This window comes from Taurulus bubalis (genome assembly GCF_910589615.1).
Source record: "Taurulus bubalis genome assembly, chromosome: 5".
Lineage (NCBI taxonomy): Eukaryota > Metazoa > Chordata > Actinopteri > Perciformes > Cottidae > Taurulus > Taurulus bubalis.
The window spans coordinates 7,270,252-7,283,438 of NC_136593.1; the positions used below are offsets into that span (position 1 = coordinate 7,270,252).

At 39.2% G+C, this 13,187-nt stretch overlaps 1 protein-coding gene across 1 annotated transcript in view; it reads left to right on the forward strand.

Moving 5' to 3' along the window:
* Positions 1 to 371: 371 nt before the first annotated feature.
* The window catches only part of grm4 (glutamate receptor, metabotropic 4), a gene marked incomplete at both ends in the record, with an annotated part of 60,928 nt that continues 48,112 nt past the window's right edge, over positions 372 to 13,187 (forward strand). The window contains one exon of the mRNA XM_079217774.1: positions 372 to 483. Within this exon, the coding sequence (XP_079073900.1) occupies positions 372 to 483 (112 nt within the window). The remainder of the gene's footprint in view (positions 484 to 13,187) is intronic.

The window sequence follows — 13,187 nt, forward strand, 5'->3', positions numbered from 1 at the left end:
TTGCACTGTAATTTGTATTCCCATTTAATCAGTTTTATTGTATTTAATCAGAATTTTGCATTATCTTTTATGCCTTTTTTATATGGTCTTTTAATATATCTATATTCTACTTTTATATCTTGTCTTAATAGCTTTCTTCTAATGTAAAGCACTTTGAATTCCCTTGTTTTTGAAAGATGCAATTACAATAAACTTCCCTTACCATAAGTATTTTCACTAAATGCTGCTTCAAGCTCTTAATATTATCAATATTCTCCCCTGTGCAGATACCCCAGGTGAGCTACGCCTCCACAGCTCCAGAGCTCAGCGACAACACCCGCTACGACTTCTTCTCACGAGTTGTGCCGCCTGACACCTACCAGGCCCAGGCCATGGTGGACATTGTGAAGGCCATGCGCTGGAACTACGTGTCCACGGTGGCCTCGGAGGGGAACTACGGCGAGAGCGGCGTCGACGCCTTCATTCAGAAGACTCGGGAGGACGGTGAGTACACTTGGCTTCATATATCAATGCTGCGTGTCTGGCATGGGAAGATATTACTCATGCAAGCGTTTGGTATTTTAGAAAATCTGTGAATCTCACAACAAAATGAGGTATTAACTGAGCAGACCTATATAAAGAAGTAGTCCAAAAAGACTCTCCAGGTCAAAATGATTTACACAAAATTAGGGCACTATATTTACTTTTGTTTAAAAGAAAATGACAATAATGCAGGAACAGCTTCTTTCCACTGGCTGTCACTCTGATGAACAATTAATCAGACACCTACATCTGGACTACTTTGCACTATTTTTGACTACTGTTGTCTTGTATGTCTTTTTTATATGTATCTTGTTATTGGATATTGTGTATGTACATTCGTACGAAGAGCAACGTGCAACCGGAGTCAAATTCCATATGTGTGTAAACACGCATTGGCCAATAAAGCCGATTCTGATTCTGATTCTGATCTCTCTGAGTGCAAGATACGGGGCAACTGATTTAACTGAGACTAGTAAAGAAAAAATAGTGTACATGAGAACTAACAAAGGACAGTCATTCATAGTGCTTCATTCTCACACGCTTACAAAATTGTCTTTATTTTTTTTCATTGGTTAAAATGGAAGCTCTTCTGTTCAGTCAGAACTGAAGTAAACAATTCCGTGTTTTTGTGTGGAATGTAGCAGAGTGTTGGTTTCTTAGGACTCATTGTTGCCCAAACATAAACGGCACAGTGTGTTGGAGTGTCATGGCTCTCATCCCCCGATCCACCAATATGTACCTGCAGGCAACCATTTTCAGACAAGCTCAGACAAGCAAAATGAACACGTCCTGCCAACAAAAGCAGTACGCAGTTGAGCATCTAGCAGATGTGTTCCAAGCAGTTGGTGAAGATTGAGCTCAATGGGATGCTCATGTTGCTCTGTGTGCTCTGCATGTGGAAGTGGGCAGTTGTTTGCAGCATTTATCCGGCGGTATGCTAGAGTTCTGTTTCTAAATTTGTTCTGGAGTTTTATGTCATCTAGTAGTGTTAACAAATAGCTTATAAGACTAAATTAAGTCTACAAAACATATAGTTGCTTCTCTTTAAACCATGAATTAGGCTTCAGGGTTGAAACCAAGTCTTTGCAACTAGGAATAGCTTTGATTTGATTTCAAAACCATTACTTCTAAGTAACCCAAGAAAAGAAACCCAGATCTGAACAACCTCTGTCTGTTTAATGAATCAACTCGGGGCCTAAATGTACAGGTTCAATCTGCATTTCATGGTAGAAAGAAAAATATATGCTGAATTTGAGAAAAGTAATTTATCTCATAAGTAATACACCACAACTTTTCAGTTGGATTGCTGTACAAGAGTTTGGATCCACTTCCTTTTTCTTTTCTTTTTGCCCAATCCAGCAAATTAGTCTACTAAAAGATTTCCCAATGACTGTGAGTGTTTGGGTTGGCAAAGTGCGAGTGTAATTAAAAGGATGAGACTTCAAGGTGTCCCCCAGTCATGTCTCCGGCTTGAACTGTGCCTGGACCGAATGAGACCAGCTTGGCTGCGGTTGCTCATCAATTATGTCTGTCTCTCTCTCTGAGCACTTAATCGCCTCGTCGGGGGCTGCTGAGGGATGGAACATAAGAGATGCTGGGTAAAACATGTAAGGGATTTTATTGGGGGCTGAAATAAATCAGAAAGTGCATGTCTCTGCAAATTGCAACCTATCTGGTGAGTCATATATATATATATATATATTACATTAACCGACAGTGTCATGTTCAGTGCGATCAAATCTGTAACAACTCTGAATGAACATCCTTATCTGGGACAGAACTATGAAGAATCCATGGGGAATTTATGATGCTTTAAATATGTTTTTGTCCAGAATCCAGCTCATAGATCATTTGCTGTGGGAACAGATGTGCACATCACTTAGGAGACTTCAGGCAACATTAATGATGAGGTAATACCTGAACACGATCCAAGCCACATCTTTATTGACATGATTTATTTCTTTGTATTCCATTTAGCGATTTTAAACATGAAATACAAACCACAAACATACATTGAGCCCAATACAATTTGGAGACTTTGAACACTTCCAGCATCTTTAAAACAGTAGGATAATTGATGACTTTAAGCATTTTCAATACTCATTTGCCTGTTCTCTCTCGCCTGCACAGCTCATCACACACACACACACACACACACACACACACACACACACACACACACACACACACACACACACAGACACACACACACACACACACACACACACACACCACGAGCGGGGCAGTCATGTTTGAACAAGCCGTGCAGAGCGAGCGTAGTTCAACAACAACCATAATGAATGCGGAGAACTCAGCCGCAGAGAGACCGACACTGTTTCCTAATAGCAAGTGCGTGCACGTCTTACCACTTAAAATATCGGTGTGTAGACATACAAAATGACTAAAAGCAAGTAGGAAACTTTCAGGCGATCTGCTGACGATCTCCCTCCAGCAAGCTGCCACCTTATCTAGGTTTTTGTAGTGAAATGAGAAGGTATCTTATCAATTACTCCTCATTTCAACTTCACCAGTCAGCCGTTCGGCCTCCATTGCAGTGCTTTCAAAGTGAGCAACAGAAATGCAAATTTTAAAAAAACAGGGCATCCTTCAGCTCAAGATGGTGCACCTCACAGCTATGTTAGGACACAGTTTGATGGACATAATTTGCAAAAATAGATATTTGAATATAACGGTTAAATTTAACGTGGCCTTAAATGGCACTGAAAGTCACCGTAGATCACACAAGACCAGTAATAAAACATTATATGATGAAATAAACAAATTGGACTCATTCTTTCTACGTGCATGCATACTTGGCGGATTCAGATTCAACAATAAAGGTGCTTTTATAAGCCATAGTTTGTTAACGAAGGCCAACTCAGAGTGACATTTATACTTTTGCTTTGTTTTCCAATAGAAACTAGAACATTTGTTTATTCACCATTAGTGGAACAATAGGAAATAAATCAGCAAATATTTTTGACAATGATTTTTTTCAATGCAATACAACAAAAATGATCTAATAAAAGGTTTTAATTGTTGTCCTACTTTATCATGTGCGATAATAAACTGACTACATCAGGGGTTGGGGTCTTTTGGGGAATTTGTTGGTGTTACTTTTTGCTTTATGGCATTACATTACATTTCTCATTATTAGCCTTTGCTTTTTTTGATGAAATAATCAAAATTCTATCTGAAGAATTAGATGAAAATATCATTAATTTCATCCTTAATCTGCAGTACCTTGCATACTATTGTTGGTTGTTGCTCTTTGTAGTAATGGAAGGGACTTCACAAGTTATGATACTGTCCATCAAGTCATTTTCATGTTTAACTTTGTAGCGTTTGCATTTCTTTTCCATAGCATTTACACAACACTAGATGTCTTATTTTTCAAAAGATTTATGGCTTTAATTGAATGTCTTAGTCATCATAAAATTCAGTCCAAGTTTATTCCAGCTCTGAGTGGATAAAAATGTCTCTAATCAAACTTATCAAATCAGAATAATTATATATTTTCCTGCCAAGTGATTAGCATTGAGTTTGATCCTTTAATTGAAATGTTTTGCAGTGGTGTGCTCTTGCAGTATTAAATCAGCAAATCCCATTTGATGTTGATATATAAGGCCTATTTTGGATGCATACTGTTAATTTTCTGCTACACTTGCACACTTAATTTGCCAGCATTGTTTTGAGAAAAATGTACCATGAAAGAAAATGCAGCATTCATAGCAGCAGCAACCCTGGCAGCCCAGCAGCCACCTGCTTGGAGTTGCACCAGCACAGCTTTACCCTCTCTCCCTTAAGATGGCTTGCAAATATAACTGAGTACAATGTTGGCAAAAAGCAGATGATGAAAGGTAAATATGAATTCCAGGTGTTTTTTTTTTCAATTTTTTTGTATCTCTCTTCTCCGGCATGCGGTTCCTGGAGCCGGAAATCGTTGGCCTTCAGTGCTGCAGTTCTTGGGTTATTTGAGGGTGAGCATTTTCTCATCTCTCATGCACTGACCCAGGATGTGACACCTCCTAAAGGGAGATATAAGAGCAGATGTAGGATGCATTAACATAGGGAAAGAAATCCCTTTAGTCTGGAAGAAAACACTTCAGAAAGCATCAGATGTGCAAGAGCCTGTTGGCCTTCAAATATCAACTCAGAAAGGATCTTTTTGACAGTGTAATACATTGAAATTAGAGTGAAGTGTATACGATTTTAAAGCTTGTTTTGGACATAAACCTTTTCTTGACCTTTCTTTAATTCCAGGCTCTAGGAGGCTTTCCTGGCAATGTGCATCTTGTAATTGTTTTTAAATGAAGAAATCAAAGCAAACAGCAGGACAGTGGGCACTTATATCGCCAAATAATTTAGTAGGAGCATCTTAAGTGATGTATTCCTATCCTGGCTGATATGAACACAGTTTATTTCTCTACTTTCACAGGGCCTATTTTTCTGAAACATGCAATCAGTTTCTGAAATGGAAAATTCATAATGGTCATCTGGGGTCTACTTTAATGGTCTCTCACTGCATGCTAGTTGGGTATTTATGAACATAAGATTATTTTTTGAATGCAGCCTTTTGGAAACAAACCGGGCACAGAGAGGCCAGTGACGTGTGGGCAGAAGAAGACCAGAGAGTCCCATATTTGACTGCCGACGGCCCCTCTCTGCAGAGATGTTGATTACTGTGGAGCCTGCCCCAATAGATGTCATTAATCAAGTTAATGAAACACAACGTCAATAAGAACCCTAACAAGATTCCCATGCAAACCAATGGCCTGCCTGACATCGACATGAGAAACACTTCTAATGGAGTACCTGCCGTCCCGGTTTGACGGGCAGGACTTCAAGCATTAGCCACGGAGTTGAGATGTCGCATGTGGGGAACGTAAAAGGAAAGAGGAAGAAAAGGGGAACACAAACAACTCTGCATTGCTCCCGGGTGATTTATTTCTAGATGCAGAGAACAGACGATATTACACTGGATTGAAGTCATGCAGAAAGGGAAATATGAAGAAGGTAGAGCCTAATTCTACTTTATTAACTGATTCTTAAAAAGAAAAGTTTTTTTTAGGTTCGTCAGAAGTTGTTTCTCTGAATAATTTATTAAGAATAAAGTTGGCGATATTCTACATGTTTTCTTGAAGTCAGCAACTCCTGTGAAAAGACCAAAACCAGCAATGTGTGTTATTCAATACCTTCTGAGTTCTCTGCCACCGGCACATTCTTTCCTATTGAATACATACGTCTTCAAAAACAGCACAAAAATGTATACTTACATTTTTTTAACTTCCCAAAACTGCTAAATTCTGCAATTTTTTCCTAATAACTACTTAGTTAGTAGGATCAATTAATTGTTGGTTTTGGTCTTTTCATTTGATGGCGAGACATAAAATACCGTCAGACATCCTTTTAAAAGGTAAATTAATGTAAAAACATTGCAGGACGTGGTGATTTGGTTAGAGGAAAGTACTGTCGGTCTCCACACAGAGCAACATGGAGACTTTTGAACATCTGTATTCTAAATGGCTGCAGTCACCGGGGAAAAGAGATCACATCACACTCAGCAATGCTCCTGCTTCTATCCATATGGCCTTTTAATCTCTGGTTCACACCTGTGTGTGTGTGTGTGTGTGTGTGTGTGTGTGTGTGTGTGTGTGTGTGTGTGTGTGTGTGTGTGTGTGTGTGTGTGTGTGTGTGTGGCGTATCAGCCAGTCATGTCTTTATTTATTATTTGACATCAAGCGAATGACCCCTAAGTGCCTCAGATATGTTCTGTTGCAATTTGCTTAAACAGTTACATGCCATCGCTTAATTGGGCAAAGTGAATGGCTGAATGATCGGCACTCATCTTCCCTCACCTTTCTCTCTCTCTTTTTCACTTAGGTGCTATTAGTGATATAATGGTTATGTGTCACTCTTAATGCATAGGTATTTTAAAAGCCAATTTTCTTAAGCAAGTGCCGCTGCTTCAACTTTGATCTTTGGTATTATAAATAATACCCAGTAGAAGTGGTAGGTTGGTATTTTATGAGCTTTAGTTAAACTGAAAGGTAACATATTTTCCATGTACTTTGTAATGGAACTGTACATTACTAAATATTCAAATGAGGAAGAACATTATATAAAGTATGTGTTGCCGATGCAATCAAAAGAGCAGGAAATCAAAGCAACGGATTAGAGTACGGGGGATGCTGCAGCTTAATTTATCCTCAACTACCCGGTGAATGCTGCACAAATTGGCCTCGGAAAGCGACGCCAATTGGTACAGATAAGGTTAGTGGCAGCTACAAGCTAATACACCATATGCATAATTACATGGAAAATAAAAAAGAGATAAAAAGAGGGTACTGGCAAACGTGAGATCAATACCACATTTTCTGCCAATCGATAAGACAGCTGCGTTGTCATATGCCTAAAAGCGTAAATTAAATGGAAGTCACTGGGTGTCACGTTGCTTTCAGCAACAGGAGATTATCAATGTACTGTACAATAATGATTAAAAGCAACAAATTAAACATGTTTGGGGAAAAGTGCTGAATGAAACCAACCTACTTCAGTTGTGTAATAGCTCCATGTTTTGGAAACTGCTTATTTAAAAGTGTTTCAAGGATAACAGATTAGATTTAGAAAGATACTTAAATCTGCCTTTATCTTCCCTAACTATTAGGAAGGGATTTCAATTAGACAGCACAAGACAATATTGTAAATTGGACAGCTCATGCAACTAATCTGGATTACAATTCTGTAACTAATCCATACAGCTCCTCTTCATTAGAACATATCTATCACTTTTGTCAGAAGGATAAGAATTCCTCAGCTTCCACTAAGCACTTTCTAAACAGCTTCATGTTATCATCATTGGACTAAGCTTACATTTGGCATTATTCAGTATTATAAAGATTTGATGAAAACATGTTGGAGACCTTGATATCTTTCAGGAAACTAAACAAATCAATACTTGAAAACGTAATGCAAGAGTTGACGAGAGAGTAATGTATGTGTTTTTTAGTTGTGTTAAGTCTCATGACTGATTTGGAGCAAGAAATAAAGTTTGTATTATCAAGGTAGAGATTGAAGTTGCCAAATTATAGTTTTGCAGAGACCTTATGTAGTTTTCACTGCCATTAAGGAAATATCGGATACATTTATTATCTATGTACATGTTCACAAAACTGTGAATATTGATATTACATAACTATTAAGCTACTTAAAAAATATATATCTTAAACCCCACCATCCTAAATTGAACAAAGTTAATTGATGTTTTTGCCAGGCAGTGATTTTAGTAGTACGAGTATTTATTTTTTATTTCCCTTTCTGGCATCCCATTAATTTATTTACCCAAACAATGTGCTCAAACATGCACGTGATACATGCACTACTTCGCCGTTTAATTAAGAGCACAGCTTTACACAAATTAATGCACTCCAGTACAACTGATTTGACAAAAATATCTTAATTTAGGAAGATTATAGTGTTCAGTCTGTGTTGACACCCAATGTTTGTAAATGTAACACCACTGCAAACTTAAACCTCAATAATAAGCATATAGTTTAATTAATTAATGAAATGTTTTCCGCTCACTTAAAGGAATATAATCTTTTTGTCTTTGTAGGAAATATAATGTTGTTTTTAAACATATTCAATGATCACCTCCAAAGGACATGAGGTGGAAAGGCATGATACAGTAACCGCTGACCAGCTTCACATATCTATGTGTCATTTCAAAAATCAGCAATTTCTATGAGCAATAATCTTCCTTCTTTTAAATTGTATCCAATAGAAATGGGATACTATGTTCTCCCCATAGTTTGCATGTCGAAGTGTCCCTGAGACACTGAACCCCCAGTTGCTCCCCGGGCGCTTCACAGCAGCCCACTGCTCCTTAATTACTAAGGATGGGTAAAATGAACAGAATAATTTCCCCTCTGTGGGATTAATAAAGGAATATAAATAAAAAATAAAATGCTGTGAGCTTTAGTATTTTCTACACCCTCAAGAGGTCACCTGACAATCAATCAGTACTGTGACATCTGTCTTCTTTAATCCTTCAAATCAACAGAAGACGTTTTCCTGGTTGGATTGAATGGCTGCCGCTGCTGCGGCTGGTATACTGTATTCTATAATGATACATCTTCACAAATCAATCAGTGTTGCTGTACTTGAACAAACATCTGGAAGTAAAGCGTGTCACTTTCGATGGCGACCAACGCAGCGCTGTGACAAACAAAATGGTGACAGAGGAAGATGTTTTCAGTACCCAAAGCTTTGACAAAGCTGGTAATATTTCGAGGAGTTCTGTTTTCAGTTACTGGATTTATCCTAATCATGGCCGCATTACTGCTGGGAGAAGTCTGGGAATTGTTAATTATTTCATCTGGACCCCCGCTGAGGGATAATATGCGTTGTGATGTTTAACTGCCTACGCTGTCAAAAACTAGTCGTGACATTCTGCAGCAGTCTCTTCCAAAGTGACATCTGTAGTTTTTCCTAAATTGCACATTTGACATCTGGATTACCAGACCCATGTAGCCAGTGGCAGCATAGAGCAGCAATAGTCTGTAGATTAAGTCATTGAGTAAGAGTTATTGATTTCCTCAGGGAAATGAGGTCATTCCAGCAGCAAAAGTGCTAAGATTTAACATAGGCAAAGACAAGGATAATGTAATCACACAAATGTCTAATAATGAAAAAGGTGTTGAGCTGAGCACAGTTTGATGGGCACAAAATATATAAAGTAGGGATGTAATTAATGAACGTTCTGTTTTTGTCACTCATTTCTCTTTCTTGACATTGACAGTCACTCAATATTTGTACAATGGAAAAGGCTGGAAAAGGCTTCTGTGAACTGGATATAGATTAAATAATAATGTGTATGCAGGGGACTTTCTGTCATGTACAGTATCTGCATCAGAGCAGACGTTTGCTGCACAGCTCTGTTGTACACTGTCCAGTGGGTAAAGCTTCACACAGCATGAGACCTTGTATGACAACATGGAAGGCTTATGCATCTGTCAGTACATTACCCTTTAGAACTATTGTTCCTTTCAAGATGGTTCCTGCTAATGAACAGGTGGAAGATAATATTGTTTCGTCAGCTCTCCTCTAATCAGATTCTTCGTCCTGAAAAACACTCTCTTCCAAAGACAGCAGCTCTGGCTAGAACCCAGAAACGTCTACTGTAACCCCGATTTAGGGCCTTTCATGTTCAAACAGGAGGCGTTTAATCTTGATTTGTAAAAAAAAAATGTATTTTTATTTTGTATTCTAGTTTGAATGGTAACATTTTGATTAGATCTTTTCTCAGGACTGTGTGGACACACTCCTCTCTGTTGCTGGTGTTGCACGTTGTCAGGTAGACATACATTTGTATGATTCTTTGTAATGACATTTCCTTCAATTGCATGCTGGTCTGCTCACTAGCTTACTTGTAAAAGCGCTGACATTCTTTCTGAATCGACAAGCGTGTCCGAACACTGCGACTGCTGTGAAGCGGCTCAGGGGGACTCGAAGCAAACCAGATGATTTCAAAGTGTCTTTATTATCTTTTCCATCACAATCTACCTCTGTAATAAGCTGCACATTTACATAAAAAAAGACTCATTTACATTCACACTACACCTTCTTTACCACAAAATAGAAGAACAGACTTCTGTTTATTGAATTAAAAATTACCTTCAAACGAGCAACCATTAATTGAAACTGTCTTGGAACAGATTCAAAAGCATTAAAAAATGATTGATGAACATCCACACCAATTATGTAACTGGTTGGAAACTGCATGACTCAAAAGGATCCAAGATCAACACCTTAGTGATTATTGTTGAAGTGGTATTAATCTGTCTCTGTATCTGTGCTGTAAAGTTTAAAGACCAATGTAACACTGTGCAGAGACAATTATTCACACATCTGCTTAGAGACCCTGAAGTGAGTCCTTGGTCTCTTGCCACACTGAAAATCAACCTTTTGCCTTGTTTCCATAATAATTTCATTACTCTACAGTGTTCACCACTGTCTCAAAGGCTCAACAATTTCTTAAATTGTATGCTTCCTCTAATGGAACATAAATGCAATTTCATTCCTGCACAAGGACCTTGAAGGGTCAATTTGGAAACCATGGTAAGGCCCCCTTGTGTTAGCGAGGCAGTGGGACCACAATGGGGGATAAATATGGGATTTGGTGCCTTGTGTGAGGGGAAAACATTGGCATGAACCAACCACTGACTATCGGGGACGAGTAATCTCCACACGCAGTATGCTGAAATAACCTGGATGGTCGAGAGTGAATTTGATTTAGCAAAAAAAAAAAACACAATGCTGCATTTTGAAGTAGATTTCCATATGGTAATAGGCTGCACAGTGAGACACACATTGTCCCATTAGCTGGATGAAATCAGGAAATTGTGTAGGCGAGGCAAAGACATCCACAATTGATTGAAGGGAATGTCAGAGCAATTATTGTTATTCCTGACCAAAAGCATTAGCTTTTCTGACCACAGCTGCAAAACAGATATGTTCTGCCATCTATTAATGTAGTTTGCGGGTTGGTATTTTCCTTGAAGCATTTGATAAAAAAATAATAATAGAAAATCTCCTTTGAGGATAAACACACCATTTGGATTCATGTTCCACAATATGCTGATAAATAATATGTCTGTGTGGTTTGCATTTCGGACCAACTGAGCATTCAAAAACCTTTTAGATTTTATTCCCGACTCACCCGTTTAACTTGAAGGTTAAAAGATCTTTCACAGCTTCATACAAATGCAGAGCTGCCCATCAGCCTCTAAGAAACACCTCAGAGTCAATGCCACAAAAGTCTTTCTTTGTTCAAGTATAAGAAGAGGAAGCCATGTCAGTGGAGCAGAGAAGGACAACCAGCCTTTTTATTTGTTTGTCACCATTTAATAGTTGAACATAATCCCCTCCTTCCCCCGCACCCCATTTTCTCCAGCAACCGGCAACTTTCTTGAGCCAAAGACATTGGCTAGCAATCAGGATTTAAAGTGTTACAGGAGACGTTACACTGGAGTTATGGCAGCTCTGTGGGAGTGTTTCTAATTGGATTCTGAATGAAGAATAGAGCAAGAGTGATTTAACCAGGCAGGAATCACAGAACACAATTTTGACAAGATGTCACTTTGACTCAGGGCGTGTCAATTTCATTGCAAATGACAAGGCCAGTCAGTTGAAACACAGAGAGGGAGAACGAGGGAGAGGCGTGTGGGCGAGACAAAGCAGGATCAGATTTGAAGGCAAAAAGGAAATGTTTGCAGAATGCATAGAAACAGTTGTTTGATCAGCCAGAGTTACAGCAAGCTGCTGTAACTCTGGAATTCATATTACTCATTTGTTCTTTTGTCAGTCAGAGAAAGGTGTGATCAAAAGGAAACTGTTCGTTCCTTACCGTTTGCTAGAAACCCAACACGCACAATGCGGCGAGCACAATGTCCCTGCAGGATTGTGTTGTGAACCATCACGTACGTTTTCTGGTTTCCCGTGGTACGCAGGCCAATCTGTTGCAGAGCAGACGGGTGGGATATCGTCCAGGGAGAAATCTATCATTTTTAATCTCATACTTCCATTTTCCCTTTTTGTATTGACCCATTTTGTACCATCAGCGAGCTTCGTAGATGGATTAAGCTACTACGCAAACAAAGAGAATGCAGTGTCCCAACATCAACGGCGTGATCAATGGCAGAGACATACCGGGTCAACAGTCTCAATGCCTGTGTTTACTGAGGCAAAGTATTGGAGCAAGAGGGGCTGGTGGAATAGGTGCAAACTAGAATCAATACAGCAGCTATCATCATTTGCAGGGTTTATTAATGGCTTCGCCCCAAGCCGGCATTGAGAGAGAGAGAACACTCACTTGCATTTAGGGAACCAACACTCCAGCGTTTATGCAGCTCTCTTCCTATCAATCATCACAGTGTAAGTTGCTCTCAGCAATGGTCTGGCTACCTCCACTTACCTCACAGAACCCCCCCTCCCTCCCTCCTCCTCCCCCTCAATCATGTAATGAATGGCATCAATTTTGCGGCGAGGCTGCCAAGATATACAAATGATTCAGAATGGGTCAAAGTCTAAAGGCGAGAAAAAGTGCAGGGCTCAGTTTAATTCACTTTCTTTCCCTCTCCTCCTTGCCACGGCTCAATAGAGTTTTCATGCATTTTAAAAGGCATACCCACCTGTTCAAGACTGACAACAGCATCAGTCACACAGGATACAGCCACGAGGCACACAAGCTTTTGCACCAACAGGTGCTGCCTATCCTCGCAGTCGAGAAGATTCCTCGTCGATAAGAATTCTTCCCGACTCGGAGAGACTGCAGAACACGTCGTCTACTACATCAGACGGCCAGGAAAGAGACTCGCTGCATTTCATGGCAGTTGGACTGTTTCCACGGGATGTAGCAGCCCTGTTGAAGAGAAATGATTTTAGCTCAGTCAGATATCGCGTGAAACAAATGAACAATCCATTTTCCCGACTGTCAAATTAAACTGTCGAAATCTAGGTGAAAGATGAACAAAAAGAGGAATAGAGGTCTGCTATTTTATTTTATGATCAATATAGAGGAAGAGATATGATTAAAGAATGTATTTTGACTGAGTGTAATCCAATGCACAAGCTATCAACCGAGAGCAATGACACAAACACTTCAC